This window comes from Anguilla anguilla, chromosome 2, assembly GCF_013347855.1.
Source record: "Anguilla anguilla isolate fAngAng1 chromosome 2, fAngAng1.pri, whole genome shotgun sequence".
Lineage (NCBI taxonomy): Eukaryota > Metazoa > Chordata > Actinopteri > Anguilliformes > Anguillidae > Anguilla > Anguilla anguilla.
Window position 1 is genome coordinate 8,829,121 of NC_049202.1, and position 14,369 is coordinate 8,843,489.

General features: G+C 45.2%; 1 protein-coding gene across 6 annotated transcripts in view; it reads right to left on the reverse strand.

The window, feature by feature from the left end:
- Positions 1 to 14,369, reverse strand: part of LOC118220813 (sodium/calcium exchanger 1-like) — a 142,841-nt gene that overhangs the window by 19,436 nt on the left and 109,036 nt on the right. For 3 of the 6 annotated variants that reach the window (XM_035405098.1, XM_035405099.1, XM_035405097.1), the window contains exons 4-9: positions 13,538 to 13,558; positions 12,607 to 12,624; positions 12,458 to 12,472; positions 10,452 to 10,520; positions 5,691 to 5,815; positions 3,513 to 3,612 (exon numbers count right to left, since the gene is read on the reverse strand). In XM_035405098.1, coding sequence (XP_035260989.1) covers positions 3,513 to 3,612; positions 5,691 to 5,815; positions 10,452 to 10,520; positions 12,458 to 12,472; positions 12,607 to 12,624; positions 13,538 to 13,558 — 348 coding nt within the window. The remainder of the gene's footprint in view (positions 1 to 3,512; positions 3,613 to 5,690; positions 5,816 to 10,451; positions 10,521 to 12,457; positions 12,473 to 12,606; positions 12,625 to 13,537; positions 13,559 to 14,369) is intronic. The other 3 variants (XM_035405102.1, XM_035405101.1, XM_035405100.1) reach the window with 2 other exon arrangements.

The following is a 14,369-nucleotide window of genomic DNA, read 5'->3' on the forward strand; positions in this document are numbered from 1 at the left end:
AAAATGCATTGATGTAAAATATATTAACAAGCTTGGCCTTGTGCACACCCAGTCGGGTGCAGACTGACCATTATAAACCAGGAGGACACATTAGCAATAATACACATGCTGCCTTACTGTGTAAATAAAGTAAAACTTGCTTTGCATAAATAGAAGTCTTCCACTGTGTGACCATATATCGTTTAATTCCCACGATGGTGTTTATTATTAACAAGGATGTGCTTTAAACAGCAATCACACAGACTGCACATATATTATGCATGATATCCAATTAGATATCTGTCATGGCAGAAAGAGGCGTGATGATTATTTATTTCCCTTCTTGACTGTCGTTAAATGTGTTGTTATAGTTCAATGGCTAGGTACCCTAACCTAAAGGTTGCAGGTTTGACTCCCAGGTGGGACACTGCCGATGTGCCCTGGAGCAAGGTACTTCAGTATATATCCAGCTGTATAAATGGATACTATGTTACAAAAAAAGTTCCGTAAACTTCTCTGGATTAGTGTTCTGGATAAGAGCATCTGCTAAAAATTAGGAGCAGTAGCCCCCCACCCCCAAGTGGCCATTTCCCAGTGCCCACCTGCCCTCTCGCCGCGCTCGGATCAGGCAACAGCTCCCCTAACTGAGCCGTGCACTCAGCTAAAGCATTCTGAGAATCCTGGCGGCGGTTGTTCCTCATGAATATTCATGAACAGGCATAGTATGCTTCATTGCGATTGGCTGGTAGAATGACTCCATTTCCACAGCGATTGCAATCAGAACCAAACAAGTTGTGGCGCTAACTCTGTTGAATATTCATGTGTACCTAGATTGAACTCAAATGTTTGGGATTAGAAACGCTTTGGATGTAAAGTGCAGAGATTTCTTCCTGCGATTAACAGCTTTTATTTGCCTTTGAAGGTAGCAAAACAAGAAAAGCCCACAGCTTCTAAAGTGCATGGCTTCTACAGTAAAGTACATGGTTTCAGTGTGTAAATTATTGACATGAAAAAGCCTTTTTGTGTTAATCATTTTTTAAAATAAAAAACCAGATATAACTCATATCATCCAAACAAATAATTTTGGATTGAATTTGGGAATCACAACAGCAACCGTAAACATATCACAGATGTTTATGACTTATCATTGCTGTGATCTGATGGAAACGGCCAAGAGAGAGAGAGAGAGAGAGAAAGAGAAAGAGAGAGAGAAAGAGAGAGATGCTTGTCTGCACGGTCCTGGTCGATAGCAGGTTGTAGTTGATGGACGCTGACAAATTCGATTTGGCCCTGCCAAAACTGGCATGAAAAAGAGGGAAAAATCAGTAAGAAATAAGAAATCTATTTATTATTTATTTTTCTTAAAGAGGAGAAGAGGAGACGTTGCGCTTGTGAAGTGAAGAGCCTCTTCCCCTGCTGAGGCTGATGAAGTGGGCTCCCAAGGAGAGCCCCTGTAGCCGCGGCGTGATGAAAACATCCAGCCTGACTGTCTGGGAGGGGGAGGGGGAGCTTTCCCTGCAGCGTTTGGCTTCCTGTGATCTCCCTCCCCCCCCCAATCAAACATCCTGCGCCCGCCCGCCCGCCCGCCCGCCAGCCCGCCGCTGTTGGCAAAGCGGTGATTGCTCTCAAGCAGACGCCGGGTACCTGCGGCGAGACGCGGGGCTGTTTTTTCGGGGGCGTTCGTCACGGTCCCGCTCGTCCCCGTTAATCACGGGCGTCTCCTGGATACCGTCCCAGCCAGCCGCTGCCCCGGCGGGACAAAAGCGCTCCTGCACCGCGGAACTCCGCGGGCCCGGGAGCCGACCACCGGGTTCTTTTTTAACGAGCGACTGCATTTCTTCCTCGATTTCCCCCCGACTTCTAGAGTAGCCTACCTCCCAGCGCTGATTGCTAAACAGATAAACTCCCGCGCGGTTCTCCTCAGTCGTGCGCTCGCAGAGTCATAAAATCACAGAGAGACAGTCACACAGTCACACAGTCACACAGTCATGTGGCAGAAGTTAATCAAGTTAAAAAGGTTCACTGGAGCTTAAATGAGCCAATATGAAACAGCGTCTACAAGAAAGATAAACACTAATAAAAACATGTCATTCTTAATCACATGCTCCTTTCCGACCTCCTCCTCCTATGCTCAGCAGTTCCGGAAGAAAAGCAGAATGGATGCGAGACCTGAGAGATTGATCCACCTCTTTTCAACAGAAGCGGCTCCTGTCTTTCTTCATCAGAAGGGCTGTAGGAGCAGCCTTAGCCAGGCACGATTAGCAGGGATGCAAAAGCGTGGCAGCCAATCAAATTCACCCAAAAGGAAAGTGGGGGCACTTCTCTCCTATTTTAAGATTGTTAATCGTAACGAGGACACACTCTCTCCAGATCTACCAGCGGGGAATGTTACTTATGTCCCGCCATTATCCAGCGCCCCTGTTTCATCGCCGTGGCAACTGCGGGGGCGCCGATGCCAGGTAAACAAGGTAGCAGACGGACGAACGCGAGGCTTATTAAACATGCCGTTATTCTACCCCGGCAAATAGCCCTACCTAATACATAATGCAGAGAACAGGCCATTCAGCCTGTTTATAACATTAGAACATAAGAATACAAAATGAGGACAACAGACCATTCAGCCCATTTATAACATGAGAACATAAGAATACGTAATGAGAACAGGCCATTCAGTCCATCTAGGCTTCTCATTTACCCACAATTCAGAACAGAGGTGGGCAACGAGGGCTGCACCTGTTTCAGGTTTTCACGCCACCTTCTCAGCTTAATTGCTTAATTAGCCGTAGCATTTACGTCATCTGACATTTTAGCTACATTTCTTGTTAAGCGCATGAACGACAGCCAAAGACTGTTCTTGTGGCCTGATATGAAAGGTTCTACAGTGGCCTAATCTACAAGTGAACCAGTGCTGGTGTGTACAGCCAATTAGCTTGTTTGTGGAAACAGAAACCTGCAATCACACTGGCTCTCTAGGACTGGAACTGGCCACCCCTGTGCCATGCCACAGGATTCCAGGACGTGTTAGCAAACTTAGCACATGTGACATTGAAATTCCAGCCACAGCCACAAGAGGGAGCGATGAGCGATGTTCATTAATGCTTCTCAGCATGAGAATGCTTCAGATCTGCAACGCAATCCACCTGGCATCAGGGCTATCCCAGATACTGACAGATTTAGGAGAGTAACAACCCAGATCTACAGAACCAGAGCTCAACACTTCTAGTGAGGATTCCCTCCCACAAGCACAGAATTATTTCACAAATTGAATAAATATATATTGTTTCTACATAACTCTCCCAGTACTGTTTGCATTTACATTTTGCAGATGTTCTTATCCAGCTAAGGCAACGTATTTTCTTTACATTATGCTTGTTTATACAGCTGGCAGTGCCACCTCTGAAATACAAGCAGAGTTCCCTAAGCATTACCACACACTGTTGCCCATGATTATGGCTGGGCGAACTGATCCTGGGTCAGTCTCTCCTCTATGGACGTGAGCACAGAAAGCAGCCTCAAACTGCAGCTGTACTCACCCGCACTGACAGTAATGGCTTCGATAAACTGGTCCCTCCAGCTGTTAGTTCCCACCAGCAGGGCCAGGTTTGTCTTCTTAATGAGCTTATCCACTGTGTTCTGAACAGAGACAAAGAAAACAGCACCATTTTAGAGCAGCGCACCACACACTTATCTGTCACCACACAGCATCATGTAGCATCACATACTGTAGCATCATGTAGCATCACACAGTATCACACAGCATCATGGAACATCACATACTGTAGCATCATGTAGCATCAAATAGCATCATGCAGCATCACATACTGTAGCATCATGCAGCATCACATACAGTAGCATTGTGCAGCATCAAACAGCATCATGCAACATAGCTGCTCATTTATGTTTCATAAATAATGCTACAGTAAACATGTTTCTGAAAATATTTACATAAATATGTTTTATATGGTTTAATATGGTACTAGCGTTTAAAAAGGGTTAAAGCATTTCAAATGAAGTTTTAGCCCCGGGTGTAATGGTGGCACACATTCCCAGCCCTGTGTTGACCCTGGAGGTCTTCAGGACTGGTCTCCACCAAAGCCCCTCGTGAGAAACACAGTTCAACACAGACCGAGACCAACGCGTGGGACACATAACCGAATAACGCGGACCCAAAGTTCAAGATCTTATTGACGAAAAGGAAAATCAATCCGCAAACGGCGTGTTCCAGGGCCAGACGGCCCGAGAGACCTCAGGTCTAAGGCATCAGACCTGCGGCTCGTGCGCTGAGGTCAAACCTCCCCTTGCACAGCCAGCCCCAAAACACCTCATGCATTTTAATGAAAGAGGCTATGCTGGCTGGGCAAAACCGCTTTACCTCTCAAAGAAATGAGGTGAAATCGGAAATATTTCTAAAAGAGAAATGACTGCGCTCTCCAAACCAACCCCCCCCCCCCTCCCGCCGCCCCCCCACCGCCCCACCCCCCGCCACTGGGAATCGGGAAATCTGAGATCTATGCAGCCTCGTGCAGCGAGTCAGAGCCGCTACAAGGAGATGAATGAGGGGGGGAAGGCACGCATAAATAAAAATCCATGGCGCGGATCAATCCGTCTCCGGGGCGGAGGAAACGGGAACCTCTCCAGCGATTTTTGGACACGCGACACGGGCGGAACACAGAGACAGGAACCGCCATCTCCGCCTGAACCGGGCTGAACCATCAAACTTGCACCGCCCCCTCTGATTGGCTGACCCACCGGACTCGCACTGCGCCTTCTGACTAGCTGACCCATCAGATTCGCACCGCCTCCTCTGATTGGCTGACCCATTAGACTCACGCCATTTGCCCTGAATGGCTGACACATCAGCCTCAAACTACCTCTTCTGACTTTGGCTGACACATCTGTGAATTATAATAACATGCATAATTCATAACTTATTTATAGCCTCACACCCAGGGCTGAATGACAAACCATAACAGTAATGGTCACTTTTTAAAATAATGCAATAACAATCAGGAGTAACAGCCTTGCCTATCAGCAGTGAACCTCCAAATTTGAGCTGCGCTTCCACGCGGTCTTTGGAATACATTTTTTTAAATAAATAAAGCCACATGGTAGTGATGATTGTTATTATTGCTAGGGTGTATCACCCAGCCCTGCTCACACCTGTCAGAATTACACCTCCAGATGAGACCTCTCTGCACTGGAAAAACCGACCCAATGAAACTCATATCCTACGTAACATTATTTTTAAGTTCCTTCCGACTTAAAAATAATGTTACATGGGATGTCCTTGAGCCCAGACAAATTTATGCGTGGGGAAACTTTCCCCGGACTTTCTGGGAATGTTCTAGTCGCTAATCAAATAAACAGGGAGCACAACAAAAATAGTATCCCTCGCCCAGCAGTCTCTTGAGAAAGGCTATGGCCAAAATGTCAAGCACATCCGAGCCTGTGCATCTGGCGTATATGGAGGGCTTCATAAAACGTAATATGAGAGATTCTATTTTTGCACGCGCTCCCCCCCTCTTTACTCTGTTGATTTTTCCGCTTATCTTTTGATGAGATAGCGGTCATGGGCATTTCACACTAAGCGCTCATCACACCTGAGCTCACCGTGAGGACATTTCACTTTTGAAAATTCTGGTTCCCGAAACCGTTGCGTGGGACGGTGGCTTGAAAGGGCGTGGCTGCGAAGGGGCGTGGCTCTGAGATACCTTAAACTCGTAGGACTCCTCGATGACCACTTCCAGTTTGGCGTGCTCCCCCAGCATGGGCCGACCCATCTCGGCGATGCGCCGCTCTTCCTCGTTCCTCCCGGAGAGGGGCTCCTCCTCTTCCTCTGCCAGAGAGAGCGGTCAAGGAAGTTAGCGGTTATGCAGCAATGGCCGCATTATCCTCCTGTACTAGCACCCAGGGGTTGGAGCCACTTACATTTCAGTCCAGTCAATTCAGTAAATTAATTTAAATTCAATTAATTGATAAATAAAATACTGATAGAACCTTACTTTGGCTTTTAAATGAACTGAATTTCAACTGAATTTGAAATGACCCCACCCCACTCCCAGCCTTTGTGACATCATAATAGGTGATCAAACACCAATAGGTGCTTATGAACCAAATCTGCTGTCGCTTGTTGATGTTTGATACAGCACACAACATTCACACAGGACACAGGAGATCCATACAGTATGAAAGTGTTGTTTCATACCGTTTTTATGCAATTTTACCAAAATACCCTTTGAGTGCTTAAGGAAATGATTAAATATGGTATTCGTTAAGTACTTACATGAACGGCTTGTCAGAGCTTGGCCAAATATGTCTCTGAAATGCTCTTTAGATGCTGGCCCTTGCAGGCACTGAATACTTTAAAAATCTTTTTTTTTTCCGAAATGTACCCTCACACAAAAGAGTTTTTGTTCTGGTGAAAACAGAGAAAACAAAGAAGAAGGTATTTTACCGCCGTCAAAAGAAACGTCTATTATATTTTATTTCATATAATTATTTCTCCCAGGCCTTTCAGCCTTTCAGTCCCTTAAAAAAATTGGATGTTGAAGTAAATAACCGAATAATTATTTTGCCTAAATCTATCTTGCTGTCACAAGGTAGGCGAGGACAGGTGGTTTATGAAAAGCCAGCCTATCTGCACGTGTAAAACGAGCACGTCCAGGGCTTTCCGAAAGGAAATGAAAGAATGTTTCCATCTTCCCGTGAGCAAGGTTTGGGGGGGGGGGGGGGGAGGGGGGAGAGGGGGTGGGGGGTGGTAGAGGAGGGGGGGCTGGGGGAGGGGGTGGGGGGGAACGCCGGTAATGAAACGATGCTGGGTTTCACCGCCCCATTACGGAGGGATCATTTCCGAAAGCGGCAGGAGAGATTGAATCTTAATGCGCCATCCCCCTTCCATAAAAAAAAAAAAAAACTACAAAAAAAACCAACCAAGTCCCCTGCAGGGACGAGCGTGATTCGCTAAAGCAGCAGAGGTCACTGCAAGGTCAAACCGTGCGTGGGAGAGAGCCCACGAAGAGACCCCGAAACGCCATTGTGGCCGATGGGGCCTGCCATGTGCACCTGTGATAAAGACCCGCCCACCCCCTCCCCAAAACTGAGTTTGTACCACCTTCAGGTAACATCCCACCCCCCCCCCCTTCCCCCACAATGCTCTGATTTCATCATATTAAACACGAGACACTTCCCCAATTCCCCATCGCTTCCGAAATAAAGCTGAACCGCTTTTAGCCAAAGCTCCCTTTTGATTGGATTAGCATTGGGGCCTATCAGGTGATGCAGCTGGCCCAACCGGCTGGTATGACCGATGTTAGCGAGGGGGATGGGCCACATTTCAAATACATGAATTTGAAACATTACTTTGAATGAAAATGCTTGGGGAAAAAAAAACAAAAACAAAAAAACATCCTCTACCCAAGTAAAAAAATACTCTATTAGAGTTGATTTAACACAAAACATTTCACTGGACATGGTTTATAACTCTGTGCCACCGGGAAAGCAACCCGCATTTCCACCGTTCTGTGTTTTGCAATAAAATGTAATTCAGAGTATTTTTGATCTTGGCTGGTAAATCATCAGGCTGGTTATTGACACCGTTATCTTGGATCCCTGTTACAGTTCAGCTTCAGTTCAATTTGTAGTCCATGAGTGCTGCTCGGGTGCTGTAAGCTTTCCGAGGTGCCGTTAAACAGCTCTGTGAGAAGCAGCCCCCCCCCCCCAGATGAACCCGAGGCCAGTCGGGCCTGCTTTACGGTGTCTTTAGAATCCGTGACTTCATCTTTTCCCCCATGTCAAAACGATTCTGACTTATCTCCTGCCTGCTTCTTCCAGATGAAAAAAAAATGAACGTCGTTCAGAAGGCAGTGCATTCGATGTCCAAGATCGCTGTCAGTGACTGACGGAGATGATTTATCAAAAGGGAACCGAACACAAGTACATCTGGGTAAACACGTCAAGAATCGCAATTGAGAGGGGTAATGCTGCCCAACGTCGAATTACCGCACCGGCTATACTTTCCTTCTTCTGGGCACAAAAACATTTCGGGAAATCAGAAGCCGCAGCAGTAATTTTCCGAGACCGTTGCGTTCATTTCCTCATTTTCGGCGGGCAGAGCGCTTGCGATGCCGAACGAGATTCACCCGCTTAAACCAATCGGCGCGATCGGAGACAGACGGGCCGGGCACAGCTTGTCAACTCGACGTGCTGCGCTCTGCGATTGGCCGGCTTTTCCCTCTCCCATCTGCCCCGTGTCCTACCAGCCCCGATGACATCACTCACACCTGACAAAATCCAGGAAATTGCGATGAATCACGGGAGCGATTGCTACACAGCAGACGGAACGGTTCCCCATCAAAGGAATTAAGATAAACAAGGGGGAAAAAAAAAACAACTAGGCTTTATCAAGCGATGTTCCCTGAAATTGGTTGCGGGAACCATCAATAGCGGGCATGTGGTGTAGGTCAAAGGTCAACGCCCCCTGCTGAGGTCCAAGGCAGAACTGGGCTAGGTTAAAATGTACCCGCTAATGGCGCCAATTAGCCAGTTAGCCCACGGTGGGGTCAAGCGCAAAAAACGTTGGCGGGGCCGAAATTTGGCCGCACGCCGTTCTGTCTGTCACCACCGAAGGGCCAGCCGCTGTTCCGTGGGCAGATGGCCGCGTTTCAGAAGGACGGAGGTCCAAGCGGGGCTGCTTTCGCTCTGTAAATAATAACTGCCCTCGCGCTCGGAGGCGCTACCGCGCCCTAGCCATCGCTCGAGAGGCCCAACTGCCCGCTGGTGGTGAGCGCTGCTTTCACCCAGAGCGAGGGCGTGGCACTCTCACAGATTCCAGGCCAGAGCACCTGTGTGCTCGTCCAGGAGCTGAGGAGTGTTCACTGGAGCTGAAGACACAGTTCCAAGCTTCAGCGTAAAAAGCGGATAAAAAAAGTAAACTTTCCTGGCATGAGATTAAGCTTTGTGAACCCCAAAATGAGCAGAGCCAACATCCCTCCCTGATCTCAACTGATTATAAGTATGGGCTGCATCCTCCACAGCCTCTACTCTTGTGTGTGCACAAAAAAACAAAACTATAAATCAACCGCGGGTTTCTGTGCCAGTGTCTTACTGCGACCCCAACAGACTCGCTGGCTTTTCCGAGCAGTTATTTTCAAATCTCCTCTCTCTGAAATGCTAATGTAAAAAAGAGCCACATCAAAATTTCTCAGCGTGCTATTTCTCTCCCTCTTGCTGTTTCTCTTTCTTTGTGTTTGCATTACTGGTGGGATGTCAGAAAACCTCAGCCACCATTTGAAAGAGAAACCGGGGCTCGGTGAGTTCAAACAAATTCGCCAGCTTTGTTTTCCGGCTGATGTTCATGCCCCCCCCTTTCAGTCGCTTTGTTCCCCACTGACAGCACCACCACTGCAGGACGGCCGTGTGTAAAGACGGCTCACGGCCCCCCATTTTGGCCCTTGTCTTTGATCTGCGACAAGAGAAAGTGTCTCCTGGCTGCCATTTTGGCTCTTTTCTTTTATCTGCATGGAGAAAGATTGGCTCACGGCTGCCATTTTGGCTCTTCCCTTCAATCTGCATGGAGAGAGAGAGTGGCTCAAATGGCTCATACAGGAAACACGGCGATGCCATTCGTCCCTTTTGTTATCTGTTGAAGAGCATCCAGAGCCTGCACATTTTCAGAGCGCAAGCCTTCCCAGCATGCAAAGCGCCTGTCAGACAGCTGACGGGCTGCCGCTGGACTCCTTAATGCGATCAATTAAGGGCCGAGAAACAAAGAAAACCCCCTGAATCCCCACGGCTCAACAGGACCACGGCTGCAGACCCCTGGCTTGTAGAATGCGCCACGGCTGGTTTCGTCTTCGGAAAAAACTGAAGAAAATTGGTTCTGTCATTCCATTGATGAGGGCTTTTCTCACAGAAATCCATGTAATAGCAGCAGCTCAGGTCTTATTTAATGTGTACGGGGGAGAGTGCTGGCAGCTCCAGTGTGGGGCAGGCGCTTCGTTTGGTGGGTTTAAGAAAGTGCGGTCATAGAGGAGCGGAGGACTGTGAGCGGGGTCACCTTGAGCCTGGAGGAGGGGAGAGACAGCGTGTGTATTTGTGTGTGTGTCTACGGTGTGTGTGTGTGTGTGCATGTCTATGGCGTGTGTACCTGTACATGTGTGTGTGTGTGTGTGTGTGTGTGTGTGTGTGTGTGCGCGGACGTGCATGTCTACGGTGTGTGCGTGCGTTCGTTTGTTCGTTCGTGTTTATGGTCTGTGTGCCCGTGTGTGTGTTTGTGTGTGTGTTTGTATGTATGGCATGTGGGAGGTCATTTCTCCATCTGCAATCAGCAGAAACTCCAATCGCCCCAGAGCAAACATCATGACATTACACCCCCCAGGATTACACTGGGGAGGCACACACTATTACACGCTTACTGTGTTTAATGGAAGTGCACTGATGGGTGGGATACAGAAGACGCGGGGGGGGGATGTTACCTGCAATGCGGACTACAGTGCTGGGGATGGGAATGTCTTTCTCCAGCACCTTCCTGTAGACGTCCCGGCCTAACAGGGGCAATAATCATTAAACAGAGCCTGTCCCATTGGCTTTCAGTTGTGAACATACGATGGGGGGGGGGAGGGGAGGTTTATCTACGTTTTCATATTAAGTGGAGGTGCAGGGTTTGAGGTGACTGTGAATACAATTCAGGGGGTAGGGGGCAAACAAGGAACACAGTGCATTAACAGCTTTTCAGAGTTACCAGGAAGGTTTGCTCTCTTTAACCTGAACGTGCTGCATGCCTGTTAGTAATCAAACTTATTAAAGCAAACGGAATATACAGTCAAGTTATTGTCACAAGTTTTGAGTAGTGGGACAATATCTAGGCCTCTAGCTCTAACATGACAACCCTCTGTACAGGTAAAAAAAAAATCAAATCCTCAGTTAACTATTGATTCCACCCTTCTGTAAAGGGAAAGAACTAGAGATGCATGAGTCCAGAGTAACAAGTAGTCTTCAGTAAAAAACTACAGGCTGTAACTTTGCAGATATGTTTAAATATGACTGAACAAATTGCACTGGTTGTTTCGCATCGACTAAGATGCTCATCATGTTCGTCAGAAAAGAACATCACAGTAATAGAAAAAGGAAGAAAAAAATCTTGTCCCTCTCTTTTCAGTGAAAAATTGCTTTATTTCTTAGACAAAATCCTGCAAACAAGGTTTTATTTCCTAGATAAAATCATGCAAATAAGGTTTTTACTTCTAGATAAAATCCTGAAAATAAGGTTTTATTTCCTAGATAAAATACTGCGAACAAGGTTGTATTCCTTAGCTAAAATCCTGCAAATGATCCTGGTGCCTGTTCTATCACAGCGTTCAAAACAACCTCAGGCGAGAGGTTGGAACCACAGAGGGGTGTTCACTGGCGAACAGACATGTTCACAAGACGTGTTTTTGAGAAGGAAACGTATCATCTAAGAAAATTTGTAAAAACTAAAATAAGAAAAGAAAGAAAGTCTTAGGAGTGCACTTTTGGGATGTGGAAAGTGTATTAATGAGGTGAAGTTCTGAAAGTCATTTTGGCCTCCTTTAAAAAAATAAATAAATAAATATATATAAACATTTCATGCAAAGCATGAAAACATTTCCCCATTTCCTTAAAATATGATATTATCTGTTATGCATGGCCATGGATAAAGTAATATTATCAGCAGATACCTCTCTAATGGGCTGTGCAGTCTATTAAAAAGCGACACTTGTTTCTTTTGTGTTTACGCCAGAGGTGGGGATTGACTGGAGGACCATATCCGCTTCTGAATTTCACACCAACGTCTGCTCTGAATGATCTAATGATCGCAGTCATTTACATCCGGCAATTTAACATACTGTATTGATAAGCTCATTAAGACTGTTCTTGTGTCCATGTCCACCTAAGAACCCCCTGTAGGGTACAGGTAATCTTTGATCTCAAGAACCATATATTCTACTAAAATGAACAATGAATGGAGGTGACTGGAAACATTACTTTTTTTCTAAATGAAATCCTGTTTTTCACCGTCCAATAAATATCCCCTCAGCTTTTACAATACTTAGCATGTACAGTGTAAGCTTAAACATAGCACATCCTGTTTTCTGCTTTCTATTTCTATTTATAATGGCATTAGTTTAGTTAAAAGTATTTAATCAATTGACAAAATAAAATAAAAAATAAGAGGGAATTTTATGCAATTTATTGGGAGAAAGTGAATTTTAGGAGAAACAGAAATGCATTTACCTGCATTTGCTTGAAAATGACTGGAGAGCCAAAGTAACTCTGATTAGTGATATATTCATTAAAACAAACAAATAAATAAATAAACATCAAAAGTCTGTGAGGCACCGCAAGGTATATGTGAATTGTTTTGTTCAAAACAGTGTGCCTTTGTAATGCAGCCATTACTGCACATAGTGTGATTTAAGTGCTCTTGTTAAAATGTTAATAGCAGAATATTCTTCCTTACCATAAAGGTGTTTCCCTAGTAGAAATTAACCATAGATGTTAATATGGACATGAAATATACACAAATAAATATCTGTATTTAAATATCCAGCGGTAAAAAAAGATATTATATTTTATATTATCAGTTGTTTTGTGAACAGAACAGCATACCTGTTTGTACGAATCCACCTAAAACCACAACACACACAGAACACTTAGCACACCTTACAACAGATTTCCGGAGGCTCAGTGCAGAAAATCAACTTCTGAGTTGATATGAGCAGAGGATGTTTGAATTGTGCAAGTAAAATCACCCACTAACTGTGCGTGTGCCGAAGCAAAAACACCTAAAATGGCGCTGTCTCACCCTGGGGGCTTCAACAGCGCACTATTAATATGGATCAGCGCTCAAACGTATTAGAAAAATGTGCACAAACCTGACCAAACAAACATGTGCATTAGCAAGACCACACTGGGGATACACTGACTTTGTACCAAGCAATGTTTTAAATAATGTTCCAAAAAATAATCAAAAGAACATGCATATAAAAATAATTTAATAAATATATGGCAGCGTGGATTAGCTACCTCTCCTTTAGCACTGTGGTGGTGTTACTTTTGGTGGGAGAATGAGGTGTCATAACCCTAAGAATGGGCAGGGCAACATAAGCTTTCAATCACTGCTTTGAACCAATCAACGTGTTTTGCTATGAAGATTGTAAATGACTGACAGCTAATTGGAGCCACACCCATTATGGATTTCATGAAACCGCACCCTGAATTGATTACATACCAACACACTCCAGGTGGGTATTTCACAAAAGCTGGATTACTGAGTTAGCTGGATAACTGTGTTGAGTAAAACCTGGAACAGCTCTTTCTACCTCAGTCCATGTTCCAGGTTTAGGAAGTGTTCCGGGTTTTACCCTGCGCAATTATCCACTTAACTCCTGTAACCCTGCAGGTCCCCCGATCGAATGGAGGTCAATAAATCTTTTTTTTTTTTTTTGCACACCCGATCGTGAATTCTCAACATCATCAACATGTGAAGACAGCAAAGCAAAAACGGGGGATTAAATAATGAAAAAGAGGAGGGGCTTACCACATTCATGCAGCAATACAGCTGACGAAAAGAAAAAAAAAAACAAACAACAACAAAAGAACAGACAATATAAGCACTGAGCGAGAGAAACGACACAAAAGAGAAAAGCACAAATCCAGGCAAACGGCAACGGTGCCACTTGTCAGGACACATTAGTCAGATGGTAAAGATGAACATGCAACAAAACCAGTCGGGAGCTTTTGGCATTTTGTGGTGGGAAGGCCATTTATGAACACTCAACATCAGGCACATGCTCAACGACTCATAATATTTCCTGGGAAAAACTTGGAGAGGGATATCCAGACTTGCTAATGGGAAGTAGTGCCTAAGCTAAAAAAGTACAAATGTGCCTGTTAACAGGGTCTAATGTATAATAAATCTAAAATATTATTTAAATTCCAGGGGAGTTGTAGAGGGAAAGATAAGCTCTTGAGTGGGGTGACAAACAACTGAGAATGTACACCGATTAAGAAAATAAAAATTCATGAATATTTTAGCAGCAATGCTAAATCGTCGTTCCGCTGGCCAGTTCATTACGGCCTTATGAGAATAATTGAATGTATTTAATTGGGATTATTCAAAGCGATAGATATTGTAATTTTAATTTTTCAAAGATTGTGCCCGTAGCACAGCCTATCGATAAAACATGAATAGAAGAAAAAAAATATTTTGGTCTTGTGGTTGTTTGATGTCGACTAACAGTGTCACGCCAATTAGCATAAAATGCTTATCTGTGCAAACGGGTCCACTAGGGCTTGCAGTTGTTTACGGCTTGCTATTTAAGCCCTTCGAGCACTCTCACGTAACCAAATAACTGAATACGTACCGTAAA